Source organism: Tachyglossus aculeatus, chromosome 17 (assembly GCF_015852505.1).
Source record: "Tachyglossus aculeatus isolate mTacAcu1 chromosome 17, mTacAcu1.pri, whole genome shotgun sequence".
Taxonomy (NCBI): domain Eukaryota; kingdom Metazoa; phylum Chordata; class Mammalia; order Monotremata; family Tachyglossidae; genus Tachyglossus; species Tachyglossus aculeatus.
Genome location: NC_052082.1, coordinates 36,457,430 through 36,472,241, shown reverse-complemented (window position 1 = coordinate 36,472,241; position 14,812 = coordinate 36,457,430). Strand labels below are relative to the sequence as shown.

Below are 14,812 nucleotides of genomic sequence, written 5' to 3'. Positions count from 1 at the left end.
AGTAGCAGTTTGGATGGAGAGGAAAGGGTGGATATTAGCTATGTTGTGGAGGTGAGACCGACAGGATTTAATAATAGTAATAATAATGGCATTTATTAAGCGCTTACTATGTGCAAAGCACTGCTCTAAGCGCCGGATTTGATGAGGGATTGAATATGCGGGTTGAAGGAGGGAGAGGAGTTAAGGATAATGCCAAGGTTACGGGCTTGTGAGACGATGCCGCCTACAGTGACGGGAAAGTCTGGGAGAGGACAGAAGGGAGGAACGTGAGACGGGACGGATGGTGGTGCCGTCTACGGTGACGGGAAGGTCTGGGGGAGGACAGAAAGGAGGAATGTGAGACGGGACGGATGGTGGTGCCGTCTACGGTGACGGGAAAGTCTGGGAAGGACAGAAGGGAGGAATGTGAGAAAGGGATCAAAATGGTTAAGTTGGAGTTGGGACCTTGGGGGAGGTAGATGACGGTTACTAGAATCCGGAGGGGGTGGTAGAGGCGGATGATATGCAGAGAAGCAGCATGGCTCAAAGGAAAGAGCACGGGCTTGAGAGCCAGACGTCCTGGGTTCAAATCCCGGCTCCACCAACTGTCAGTTGGGTGACTTTGGGCAAGTCACTTCTCTGGTCCTCAGTTACCTCATCTGGAAAATGGGGATGAGGACTGTGAGCCCCACGTGGGACAATCTGATCACCTTGTATTCTCCCCAGCGCTTGGCACATAGTAAGCGCTTAAACAAATGCCATCATCATCATCATCATATGGGCTTCGAAGGAAGAGAAAGAAAAGGGATGGGGGAGGTGGAATGGTGCGAAAGCGGCATTGGGACGCAAGAAGGAAGCCGACACTTCCTCCTTTCCCGGTGAGTGGGGGGAGTGGGAGAAGAAGAAGCCCCCACTGGAGAGAGCAGCAGGGGCGACTGTGTCATTTGGTGAGAGCCAGGTTTCAGTGATCGCGAAGAGGAGGAGTGACCAGGACAGGAACGGGCCAATAATGAAGGGAAACTTCCCCGTGGTGGAGTTGGGGTTCCAAAGGCTGCACTTGGCTGAAGGGGTCGGGACGGGGCGAGAAGGGATTGAATGGGGATGAGCCGGCAGGGACCAGTTCACGGAGAGGGAGGGAGCTGTGGGGACGGGATGACTGGGATGGGGCAGGGGAAAGGAGCAGGGAGACGTTGGAAGCGCACCGAGGAGGACTGGCTTGTGGGGAGGAGAATGAAGAGGGATGCTGTAGGGAAGGGAGCCCAGAGGGAGGGGAGTGTGAAGGCACACCACGGGGTTAGGGCGTAAGAGAAAGAAAGTCCTGAGTTGCAGCATCTGATTTGTTGGGCCAGTGGGCTGTGGCAGATTTCTCTAGAAGGGGATGATAATAATAATAATAATGATGGCATTTATTAAGCGCTTACTATGTGCAAAGCACTCTTGGAAGCGCTGGGGAGGTGATGAGGTTGTCCCACGTGGGGCTCACGGTCTTAATCCCCATTTTGCAGATGAGGGAGCTGAGGCCCAGAGAAGTGAAGTGACTCGCCCAAAGTCACCCAGCTGCCAAGTGGCGGAGCCGGGATTTGAACCCATGACCTCCGACTCCAAAGCCCGGGCTCTTTCCACTGAGCCATGCGTGAGGGGGTTGGGGGGCGGCGTGGAGACCCTCCCGTCGTCTCAGTTTTTTGTCCCGTGGCTTGCCGACTGGGTGCCGGGTGGTCGTGGCCCTTCTCTCTGGCTCGATCTTAGGCCTTCTGTGGGAAGGGAGGGGATGGGGGCGTTCAGCGTCCCTTCCTTCCGTCTGGGGCGGAAACGATGCCCGACCCCTCCGCTGTCGGGGGAGAAGCGGTGGGGTGGAGCCCCTCTCTTTATTTCGGTCTTTTCCCCCTTGTCTTGCTGAGCGGATAGTGGGGTGGTCGGCGGCCCTTCTCTCTGGCCGGGTCTTAGGCCTCCGTGTGAGGGGAAGGGCCGGAGGGCTGGGGATCCCGTCCCCGGATAGATCCCGGTGGGCACGGTGGTGGAGACCCTCCCCTTGTTTCAGTGTTTTTGGCCCCGGGGTCCGTCAAGCGGGCGTTGGGATGGTCGGCGTCCTTTCCCTCAGGAGCGAGCGTAGGCCTCCGTCGCGAGCGCGAGGGGCCGGAAGGCTCAGCATATGGGGAGAGGGGGCTGATGGGGTCAGCCTCCCTTCCCTTTTATGCGGGGGTCTGGAGGAGTTGCTCCACATTGGACCTCTGGCACCGTTGCCGCTGCCCCTCAGAGCCCCGCGGTCGTCGCCGCCATCTCGATTCCGGTTAGGCGGGATCCCGGCACCACGTCAGGGTATTTCCGAACAGCCGGGGAAGCGCCCAGGTGCGGGCGAGTCTTCTGATGCTCCGTTTGGACTAACCGCAAACATGTCCTCCCTCCAGGTTTGCTATGCCCGCGTTCTCGATTACCGAAGAAAATTCATTGAAGCCGCCCAGAGGTACAACGAGCTGTCGTACAAGACGATAGTCCATGAAAGTGAAAGGCTGGAGGCGTTGAAACATGCCTTACACTGTACCATCTTAGCGTCAGCAGGTAAATTCACTCTCTACCCGTCTCTTATCTTTGAAATAAAACATGAGGTTGTCATCCGAAACGGCACTTCCCAGTCAAGCACTGGTGTTTTTTGAGGGCCTACTGTGTGAGAAGCGTGGCTCTGTGGAAAGAGTCCAAGGTCATGGGTTCAAATCCCGGCTCCCCCACTTGTCAGCCGTGTGACTTTGGGCTAGTCCACTTCTCTGGGCCTCAGTTCCCTCATCTGTGAAAAATGGGGATGAAGACTGTGAGCCCCCCGTGGGGCCACCTGATCACCTTGAAACCTCCCCAGAGCTTAGAACGGTGCTTTGCACATAGTAAGCGTTTAATAAATTCTATCATTATTATTATTATTATTACTTAGATTACTTGCTTAGAAGCAAACGAAGGAGTTCCTTCCCTCAAAGGCTTATCGTCTAAAGTGGGGAAAGACCAGTCCAAATGTCTTCAGTTGTCAGAGCCACAGGAAGAATAAAGATATAATAGTAGAATGAGCATGGCGTCCTTTTTTTTCCTTAAGTAATGGGATTAATTAAACCCTTACTGTGTGTCAAATAAGCTTGACACCGCACTGTTTTAAGCACTGGGATTGAAACAAATCAATCAGTTCAGGCCCAGACCACAGAAACTACAAGGGAGAACAGGGTGGTGTTTCTCATTCCCTTCCTATTTTCTCTTCCTTTCTTCCTTTCCTCCACCTTCCCTCTCTCTTCCTTTTTTTTCCTCCTCTTCTTCTTATTTCATTCATTCATTCATTCAATCGTATTTATTGAGCGCTTACTGTGTGCAGAGCACTGTACTAAGCACTTGGGAACTGCAAGTTATTTCTTCCTCTTCCTTCTCTTCCTCTTCTTTGCCATTCATTTCCTCCCTCTTCCTTCTCACTTCCTTCCTTCCCTGGCCCCATTGGTACTCTTACCCCAGATTAATAATAATAGTATTGATTAATAATAATAATAATAATCCAACTTGTGCTTCCGAAGCACTTAGTACAGTGCTCTGCACACAGGAAGTGCTCAGTAAATACGATTGAATGAATGAATGAGTGAATAATAATAATGATGGCATTTATTAAGTGCTTACTATGTGTAAAGCACTGTTCTAAGCGCTGGAAAGGTTACAAGGTTGTCCCACGGGGGGCTCACAGTTTTTAATCCCCATTTTCCAGATGAGGTAACTGAGGCCCAGAGAAGTGAAGTGACTTGCCCAAAGTCACCCAGCTGACAATTGGCGGAGCCGGGATTTGCACCCATGACCTCTGACTCCAAAGCCCGGGCTCTTTCCACTGAGCCATGCTGCTTCTCAAATAATAATGATGGCATTTGTTAAGCGCTTACTATGTGCAAAGCACTGTTCTGAGCACCACGGGGCATACAAGGGGATCAGGTTGTCCCACAGGGGGCTCACAGTCTTAATCCCCATTTTCCAGATGAGGTAACTGAGGCCCAGAGAAGTGAAGTGACTCGCCCAAAGTCACACAGCTGACAATTGGCGGAGCCGGGATTTGAACCCGTGACCTCTGACTCCAAAGCCCGGGCTCTTTCCACTGAGCCATGCTGCTTCTCCAATAATAATGATGGCATTTGTTAAGCGCTTACTGTGTGCAAAGCACTGTTCTGAGCGCTGCGGGCCATATGAGGTGATCAGGTTGTCCCACAGGGGGCTCACAGTCTTAATCCCCATTTTACAGATGAGGTAACTGAGGCCCAGAGAAGTGAAGTGACTTGCCCAAAGTCACCCAGCTGACAATTGGCGGAGCCGGGATTTGAACCCATGACCTCTGACTCCAAAGCCCGGGCTCTTTCCACTGAGCCACGCTGCTTCTCTATACCCATACCGATTCCCATACCTCCATGCGGAAACAAACACAGACGATTTTGACACCTGTCTACAAATTTTGTTTTGTTGTCCGTCTCCCCCTTCTAGACTGTGAACCCGCTGTTGGGTAGGGACCGTCTCTATATGTTGCCGACTTGGACTTCCCAAGCGCTTAGTACAGTGCTCTGCACACAGTAAGCGCTCAATAAATACGATTGAATGAATGTCACCACACCCACACACACCTAAAAGCCATAACCACCCTCACAAAAATTGAATGAAGCCTCCCTACATCCGTTAACACATAATGCGCATATCCAAATGTGTGTAATCAATCATTGGTATTTATTGAGCATTTACTGAGTGCTAAGCGTTGTACTAAACACTCAGAAAAGTACACTTTATTTTATTTACGTTAATGTAAATAGATTGTAAACTCATCCGGGTTATGTTAGCGCGTCTTCCCTTCAGATTGTAAACTCATCTGGGCAGCGAATGGGTCTGCCATCTTTGTTATATTGTACTCTGCCAAGGGTTTAGTACAGTGACGATGGTATTTGTTAAGCACTTACCGTGTGCCAAGCACTGCTCTAAGCACTGGAGTAGATACAAGTTAATCAAGTGGTCCCACATAGGGCTCACAATCTTAATCCCCATTTCACAGATGAGGGAACTGAGGCCCAGAGAAGTGAAGCGACTCGCCCAAAGCCACACAGCTGACAAGTGGCGGAGCTGGGATTAGAAAATATGTTTTGATTTGTTGCGTGTCTCCCCCTTCTAGACTGTGAGCCCGCTGTTGGGTAGGGACAGTCTCTAGATGTTGCCAATTGGACTTCCCAAGCGCTTAGTCCAGTGCTCTGCACACAGTAAGCGCTCAGTAAATACGATTGAATGAATGAATGAATGAATGAACCCATGGCCTCCGACTCCCAAGCCCGGGTTATTTCCACTAAACCACGCTGCCTCTCTTCAGTGCCCTGCACACAGTAAGCACTCAATAAATAGTATCGATTGACCGATCGCAATGCGATACAGTAGAACGGGCAGAACCGATCCCTGCTCACGAGAAAATGACCCCGTTTAGAGAGGGGACAGACATTAAAATAAATTACGGATAGGGGAAGTGGCAGAGTATAAGAGTATGTATGTAAATGCCGTGGGGCTATGGATGGGTACGCACGCGGTTGCGTAGGCAACTCAGAGGGGAGGGTGAATATGGTAGGGAAAGGAGGTGTGGAGAAGCAGCGTGGCTCAGTGGAAAGAGCCCGGGCTTTGGAGTCCGAGGTCAAGGGTTCAAATCCCGGCCCCGCCAGTTGTCAGCTGGGTGACTTGGGGGCAAGTCACTTCTCTGGGCCTCAGCTTCCTCATCAAACGGGGATTAAAGACCGTGAGCCCGCCGTGGGACCACCTGATCACCTTGTAACCTCCCCAGCGCTTAGAACAGTGCTGTGCACATGGTAAGCGCTTAATAAATGCCGTCATTATTATTAGGGAAAGTTTCTTGGAGGTGATATGATTTTAGGGGGGCTTCGGAGGTCGGGAGGGGAGTGGTCTGGTGAATATGAACGGGGAGGAAGTTTCAGGCCAGAGGAATGATGTGGTCAATAATAATAATAATAAAAGAGATCATCTATGTGTTGCCAATTTGTACTTCCCAAGCGCTTAGTACAGTGCTCTGCACATAGTAAGCGCTCAATAAATACGATTGATGTTGAATGGGTTGGCAGTTGATGGCTTGGTCATCCTGGCTCCGTCACATGTCTGTTGAGTGACTTTGGGCAAGTCGCTTCACTTCTCTGTGCCGCAGTTACCTCATCATTCATTCATTCAATCGTATTTATTGAGCGCTTACTGTGTGCCGAGCACTGTACTGAGCGCTTGGGAAGTCCAAGTTGGCAACATCTAGAGACGGTCCCCACCCAACAGCGGGCTCACAGTCTAGAAGGGGGGAGACATTCATTCATTCAGTCATTTATTGAGCGCGTACTGTGTGCTGAGCACTGTACTAAGCGCTTGGGAAGTACAAGGTGGCAACCTATAGAGACGGTCCCTACCCAACAGCGGGTTCACAGTCTAGAAGCATTATAATAATAATAGTAATTGTGGTGTTCGTTAAGCGCTTACTATGTGCTAAGTGCTGGGGTGGGTGCAAGCAAGTCGGGTTGGACACAGTCCTTGTCCCACCTGGGGCTCACTGTCTCAATCCCCATTTTACAGCTGAGGTAACCGAGGCACAGAGAATTGAAGTGACTTGCCCAGGGTCATACTGCAGACAAGCGGCAGAGCCGGGATTATTCGTTCATTCAATCGTATTTATTGAGCGCTTACTGTGTGCAGAGCACTGTACTGAGCGCTTGGGAGGTACAAGTTGGCAACATATAGAGACGGTCCCTACCCGACAGCAGGCTCACAGTGTAGAAGGGGGAGACAGGCAACAAAACAAAGCGTATTAACAAAATAAAATACATAGAATAGTAAATATGTCCAAGTAAAATAGAGTAATAAATCTGTACAAACATATATACAGGTGCTGTGGGGGGGGGGGGGGGGGATGGAGAGGGCACTTATTTATTGAGCACTTACTGTGTGCAGGGCACTGTACTAAGTGATAATAATAATAATAACGGCATTTATGAAGTGCTTACTATGTGCCAAGCACTGTTCTAAGCACTGGGGAGGTTACAAGGTGGTCAGGTTATCTTGGGAGAGTGTCACACCACAATATAACAGACACATTCTCTGTTGCTCTTACTTGCTCCCTTCATTCATCCCCTCCCTGCCCCACGGCACTTATGTATATATCTGTAATTTATTTATTTAGTTATGTATGTTAATGTCTGTCTTCCTCTCTAGACTGTGAGCACGTTGTGGAGAAGGAATGTGTCTGTTTACTGTTGTATTCTCCCTAGTGCTTCGCACACAGTAAGCGCTCAGTAAATACAATCAGAGGAATGATTGAGTGCTTCCCAGTGAGCTTACAGGCTAGAGGGAGAGACGGACATTAATATAAATCAGTAAATTATGGATGTGTTCATAAGGGCCGGGAGGGAGGATGAATGAAGGAAGCAAGTCACAGCGAGCTTATAGTCTAGAGGGAGAGACGGACATTAATATAAATCGATAGATTATGGATGTGTGCATAAGGGCCGGGAGGGAGGATGAATGAAGGAAGCAAGTCAGGGTGACGCAGAAGGGAACGGGAGAAGAGGAAGGGTGGGTTTAATCGGGGAAGGCTTCTTGGAGGAGATGGGCCTTGGGGGAGAGCAATTATCCGTCCGATATGAGGAGGGAGAGTGGCCAGAGACGGGATTTGGGCGGGAGGTGGGCAGCGAGATAGACAAGATGGAGGCACAGTGAGAAGGTTAGCTTCAGAGGAACAAAGTTTGCCGGCCGGGTTTGTAGTAGGAGAATAGTGAGGTGAGGTAATAATAATAATGATGGCATTTGTTAAGCGCTTACTATGTGCAAAGCACTGTTTGAAGCGCTGGCGGGGGATACAAGGTGATCAGGTTGTCCCATGGGGGGGCTCCCAGTCAATCAATCAATCAATCGTATTTATTGAGCGCTTACTGTGTGCAGAGCACTGTACCAAGCGCTTGGGAAGTCCAAGTTGGCAACATATAGAGACAGTCCCTACCGAACAGTGGACTCACAGTCTAAAAGGAGGAGATGGAGAACAAAATCAAACATACTAACAAAATAAAATAAATAGAATAGATATGTAGAAGTTAAATAAATAAATAGAGTAATAAATATGTACAAACATATATACATATATACAGGTGCTCTGGGGAAGGGAAGAAGGTAAGATGGGGATGGAGAGGGGGATGAGGGGGAGAGGAAGGAAGGGGCTCAGTCTGGGAAGGCCTCCTGGAGGAGGTGAGCTCTCAGTAGGGCCTTGAAGGGAGGAAGAGAGCTAGCTTGGCAGATGGGCAGAGGGAGGGCAGTCTTCATCCCCATTTTCCAGATGAGGGAACTGAGGCTCAGAGAAGTGAAGTGACTGGCCCAAAGTCACACAGCCCAGTGTTGGGTAGGGACCGTCTCTATATGTTGCCAACTTGTACTTCCCAAGTGCTTAGTACAGTGCTCTGCACACAGTAAGCACTCAATAAATACGAATGAATGAATGAGAAGGGCGCTTAGAACAGTGCTTTGCACATAGTAAGCGTTTAACAAATGCCATCATTATTATTATTATTATTAAGGGGGGGAGTTGGGATTAGAACCCGTGACCTCTGATTCCCGAGCCCAGGCTCTTGCCACTGAGCCATGCTGCTTCTCTAGGTGGGGGCAAGGTGATTGAGGGGGATTTTTTGCTGGGCAACAACTGGAATTTCTTGAGTGGGGTGACGGGGACTGAACGTTTTTGTAGAAAAATGATCTGGCAGTAGAGTGAAATAGGGACTAGAGTGGGGAGATAATCGGAGGCAGGGAGGTCAGCAAGGAGGTTGATACAGGAATCAAAGTGGTGTAGGAGAAGAAAAGCAGCGTGGCCCAGTGGAAAGAGCACGAGCTTTGGAGTCAAGAGGTCACGGGTTCAAATCCCGGCTCCGCCACTTGTCAGCTGGGTGACTTTGGGCGAGTCACTTCACTTCTCTGGGCCTCATCTGTAAAATGGGGATGAAGACTGAGCCCCCGTGGGCCAACCTGATCACCTTGTAACCTCCCCAGCGCTTAGAACAGTGCTTTGCACATAGTAGGCGCTTAATAAATGCCATCATTATTATTATTATTACTGAGGAAGGAACAGCTCCATCCTGTCTCAGGACGTTGACTACCAAGCTCCCTGATAAGGCAGGCAAACAAAGGAGGAGAAGATACGTGATGTGCCCATGTGGAATAAGTGGTGGCTTGGCCAAACTGGAGTCCAGGCCTAAAGGCCTGCCATTCATTCATTCAATCGTATTTATTGAGCGCTTACTGTGTGCAGAATGCTGTACTAAGCGCTTGGGAAGTACAAGTCGGCAACATATAGAGACGGTCCCTACCCAACAACGGGCTCACAGTCTACCACATTTCATCCCGTCTTCTTCCACTCCTAGGGACTCTAGGGACTGGAATTAATAATAATAATGTTGGTATTTGTTAAGCGCGTACTAAGCGCTGGGGTGGTTACAAGGTGATCAGGTTGTCCCACGGGGGGCTCCCACAATTTTAATCCCCATTTTGCAGATGAAGTAACCGAGGCACGGAGAAGTTAAGTGACTGCTCTTGTTCACTTAATGGTTAGGAGACAGTCAAGCAGGCCTAGAGGCACAACAACAATAGTTCAGAGGGGACAGTTGGAAGAGAAGGAACAAGTGGAAGGCCCCAACCACTGAACTTCCCCACAACCTCAGGGCACTTTCCTTGGAATAGAGGGGCAAGAAGCCAGATTGCACAAAGTCAACATCATGCATGTACTTACAAATCATCATCAATCGTATTTATTGAGCGCTTACTGTGTGCAGAGCACTGTACTAAGCGCTTGGGAAGTGCAAATTGGCAACATATAGAGACAGTCCCTACCCAACAGTGGGCTCATAGTCTAAAAGGGGGAGACAGAGAACAAAACCAAACATACTAACAAAATAAAATAAATAGAATAGATATGTACAAGTAAAATAAATAGAGTAATAAATATGTACAAACATATATACATATATACAGGTGCTGTGGGGAAGGGCAGCAGGTAAGATGGGGGGATGGAGAGGGGGACGAGGGGGAGAGGAAGGAAAGGGCTCAGTCTGGGAAGGCCTCCTGGAGGAGGTGAGCTCTCAGCAGGGCCTTGAAGGGAGGAAGAGAGCTAGCTTGGCGGATGGGCAGAGGGATTGGGGGCATTCCAGGCCCGGGGGATGACGTGGGCCGGGGGTCGATGGCGGGACAGGCGAGAACGAGGTACGGTGAGGAGATTAGCGGTGGAGGAGCGGAGGGTGCGGGCTGGGCTGGAGAAGGAGAGAAGGGAGGTGAGGTAGGAGGGGGCAAGGTGATGGACAGCCTTGAAGCCCAGGGTGAGGAGTTTCTGCCTGATGCGCAGATTGATTGGTAGCCACTGGAGATTATTGAGGAGGGGAGTAATATGCCCAGAGCATTTCTGGACAAAGATAATCCGGGCAGCAGCATGAAGTATGGATTGAAGTGGAGAGAGACACGAGGGTCTCGATACACACATTCACACATGCACACAAGCCGGTAGGGCAGCGACAGTGTGGTCTCAAGGTTTCACGTTAATTACACACCGCTCCCTCACATTCGTCACTCTTCTCTCAAAAAAATACAGTAAAGCCTCAAAGCCTTGGGGCTGTCTTTTCATCAGCTCTTCTTGACCCTCCTCCTCTATTTCTTCACCCTGAATTTCACCATTATCTGCTGTAATGGCTGTAACTTTGACTGAAATTTTAAATATCGCCAGTGGTTTGGAACAATTCATAATTTACGACGTCTGTTTTGGTTTTTTTACCCTGGGTGAAGACCCCTACTTTTGATTAATAGTGCTTTGCTAGTTGGTTAATGTTGATGATAAAAGTAAAGAATATATTAGATGGTTGGGTGGCAGCTGCTTTTTCTTTAATTTGTTTTTTTCTCTGAATGTCAGTGATTCCCATTTATACAACACTGTAGCTAATTCTGTTAAAAAAAACAACCTTGTGATTAAAATAGTATCCAGTTGTGTTTATGGAAAACAACTTAAAAGGGAAAGAAACTAAAATGAAAGTCCTCTGGTTTGGTGATGCTGTATTTAGTTTAGTTTTTTTTTTTTTGAGAATGTTCTTCCCACAGCAAGCCCTGCCATTTAACCTACTTTTATAACAGATAATGTTTGTGATACATCTTTAAAACTTGGTTTACACTAAAGTCTCCATTTAATAGAATCATTCAGTGCTTAAGATGGGATATGTTGAAGCAGTTCTGGCTCTAAGAAAATTTTACAGAATATGAACATTTTTCTTTTTCCTTACAATAAAATAATAGTAATGATGATGGTATTTGTTAAGCACTTAGTATGTGCCAAACACTGTTCTAAGCGCTGCACTGTGAATGCTCTAATGATTGGGGACTAGAAAAGGGCCTCTTCCTCCCCACCATGAAAATCACCAGCCTCTCCAAAACTAAACTGGGCTTCCCAGTAGGCTGACTGGCCAGAATGAAGACCAGAAACACAATAAAGGATATTCTTTGTGTGGTTTGGGGCCGTGGGTCCCATATTGACTCTTTCGGCCCACCTACTCTCCAAGAGGTTAATTTTTACTCGCTTCTTTGAGCACAAAACACAATTATTTATAGATGTTGTATTGTGATATCAATGATGACAAGCCTTTTACGGTCCGGCAATGCTCGTGACCTTATGTGGTTTTGTCAAGAATGTGTTTCTGATTAATATGAAAAGAAATCACAAAAACGAAATATTTTTACCTGGGAAACCAATGACACTGCTTTTGTTGTGCGTTTCTTTAGGGCAGCAGCGTTCTCGTATGTTAGCCACCCTATTTAAGGATGAAAGATGCCAGCAACTCGCAGCCTACGGAATCCTAGAGAAGATGTATCTAGACAGAATCATCAGAGGAAATCAGCTTCAGGAATTTGCTGCAATGTTGATGCCTCACCAAAAAGCAACTACAGCAGATGGTATAAACAGATTATAAGTATGGTGACGATTCCTGTGAGCCAGCTTTGTAAACCACGTGTTCTTTTCTTCCAGGAGCCCATAGAATTAGGCCCGTCCATCCGTAGTATGCTAACTTTAATATACCTCCGTGTAATCCATGTCATTTTGAGAGTTCCCGGAGAACTCTGACCTGGGAGTTGTCTTTGCATCTTGCGCCAGTTGGAGGGAGGGGATCTTTCAGCTTTGCCCCGCCTCTGCTCTTCATCCCCGTCCCCCTGACTCCTTGCTTCCCTCCCAGCTCTGAAAGCTAGCAGGCCGGGAGGGAAAGAGGAAGGCTGGGGCCCGTGCTGTTACTCCATTTCTGTTTCCTCCCCTGGGCTCAGTTTGGAGAAAACTCTCCAGCAGAAAAAAAGTTGAAGAGGGGCAAGGGGGATTTGGGAAGACCAGGGTTTGCCCTACCTTACAAGTGGGAGAGAGGGCCGGACGGACCTAAATCTGGTTGTTTCCTTCCCTCGCTTCCACTTAACTCTCCTGCTCCTGGATTTGGTACGCGTGGGGCTTGCAGTGAATACTTAACAGCACCTGGCTCTGTGGCTGAACTCACCCCCTGCTGCTTGGCACTCAGCGCACCGGTAGTTGTCTTTAGGACGGCATGATTCCCAGCTCGGAGATTCCTCCTGCCCGTGGCTTGCGTTGGGAACGAGTCATCTCCGATCCTGCCAACTCAGCTAGCCCACTTCAGCTCTTGTTCATTTTGCTGTCCAGTGAGGCATCGGGCTGCCATCTGGGCACCCCTTAGGCCCTTTTGTTGCTCAAAGGGGTGTGGTGTGTTGAGCCAACTACCTCCTGCCCGGCTTCCTGTGTAATTATTTGCTGTAAGGGCCAGGCAGTTGGTGTCTCCTTCACAGCTGCCTACTTTGTGGTTGAGTGTCCGTGCTCAAGAGCCATATTTGATTTTCAGAAGAGCCATATGGAACTGGCAAGTCGTAGGTTTCTGGCCCCTGCTCGTTAGAACTGCTGCCGCGATCGGTTCGTTCATTAGTATTTGAGGGCCCTCTGTCCTTTAGGGGACAGTGAAAGGAAAGACAAGGCACGGCCTTCTCTTCAGGAAGCTTTCAGTCAAACAGAGGAGGCGAATTAACAAAAAACAAAAATCATTAGCCTGAAGTAGAGACCACAGGTTTGCATGAACGGCGCACTCATTTAGCGTTCAGCAAGTGCCCCCTTTTCCTAATCTGAGTGAAAAAATCAAATCAGGGTTGATGAGCAGGCTACCATTTGAATCCTAATGTGCCCCAACCCAATTGCGGAGACTTAGTTATCGGGAAAATTCATAAAGAAAAAGTCACAGCTGGCATAGCCGCGGAACATTTGACTGGAGAACCCGTTGTTGGGTAAGGACCATCTCTATATGTTGCCAGCTTGTACTTCCCAAGCGCTTAGCACAGTGCTTTGCACACAGTAAGCGCTCAGTAAATACAACTGAATGAATGAACCTAATCCATATATGTTAAGCCCTGACACTAGCCCTGAGTCGGGCTAAAAACTGTGTGTCTGAACTCAGGGTAAAGGTGCTTTACAAGTACTGGAACACTTCGTTAATTTGTGCCCCAGTAGTTAGGAATCTGGACAGTTGGTTTGATCTGAGAAGTCTAAAATGTGCTTTATTCTCAGACCCTTCCGTCGCACAAATTTTATTCCTGTGCTGGGCAGAGAAACCATCTGGGCAGCAGTACTGGAGAGGGGAGAGAGACAAGAGCCTTCCGTGGACTCAAAATCCAGGATCTGTCTAGGCTCTGGGTTGTGGTCCCTGAATGCTATGCTAGAGATAGTTGGAGTAGTAGCAATAATAATAATAATGACATTTATTAAGCGCTTACTATGTGCAAAGCACTGTTCTAAGCGCTGGCTAGGTTACAAGGTGATCAGGTTGTCCCACGGGGGGCTCACAGCCTTAATCCCCATTTTCCAGATGAGGTAACTGAGGCCCAGAGAAGTGAAGTGACTTGCCCAAAGTCCCACAGCTGACAGAGCTGGGATTTGAACCCATGACCTCTGACTCCAAGGCCCCTGCTCTTTCCCCTGAGCCACGCTGCTTTTCTAGTAGTAGTTGTAGTAATGATAGTAGTCGTTCGTATTTATTGAGTTCCTGATGCCAGTCATAGTACTAAGCATTTGAGAAAATAATAGAAGCAAGAAACATTTTCCCTGCCCACAAGGCGCTTGCAGTGGGGAAGACAGACAGACAAATATTTCAGAGTAGAACAATCAGAATAAATAATTGAACGGACAATGGAAATAATTTAAACACAATTGCTGAGGTAGGGTATAAATTAATATATTAGTTCTAGAGGGGCTGACCCCTCTCAGGATCACAGCTGGGGAGTTTCCAGTGCTCTACCAGTCTCGACTACGGGAGGGAGAGTCAAGCAGAGGCGTACGCATTCTATTCCTACCTTGGAGTCAGAGGTCAAGGGTTCAAATCCCGGCTCCACCACTTGTCAGCTGTGTGACTTGGGGCAAGTCGCTTCACTTCTCTGGCCCTCAGTTCCCTCATCTGGAAAATGGGGATGAAGACTGGGAGCCCCACGTGGGACACCGTGATCACCTTGCAGCCTCCCCAGCGCTTAGAACAGTGCTTTGCACATAGTAAGCGCTTAATAAATGCCATCATTATTATTACTATTATTGAGCAGTGGCTTGTGAGTGGAAGGCAGTCTGCTACAAGTCAAAACTCCCCTGTGCTGGGCAGCAGGAGCAGGGGAGAGAGTCGAGGGCGGAGACTCAAGTTTACCGCGCGGAAGGAGGCAATGGTAAGCCACTTCCGTATTTTTACCAAGAAAACTCTGTGGTTGCACTCTCAGAATGATTGCA

The 14,812-nt window shown here is 48.6% G+C and overlaps 1 protein-coding gene across 1 annotated transcript in view; it reads left to right on the top strand.

Annotated features, from left to right (window-relative positions):
• COPS4 (COP9 signalosome subunit 4) overlaps positions 1–14,812 on the top strand; it is an 80,488-nt gene that overhangs the window by 48,985 nt on the left and 16,691 nt on the right. Inside the window, exons 6-7 of the mRNA XM_038759672.1 lie at positions 2,385–2,535; positions 11,788–11,958. Of these exons, the coding sequence (XP_038615600.1) occupies positions 2,385–2,535; positions 11,788–11,958 (322 nt within the window). The remainder of the gene's footprint in view (positions 1–2,384; positions 2,536–11,787; positions 11,959–14,812) is intronic.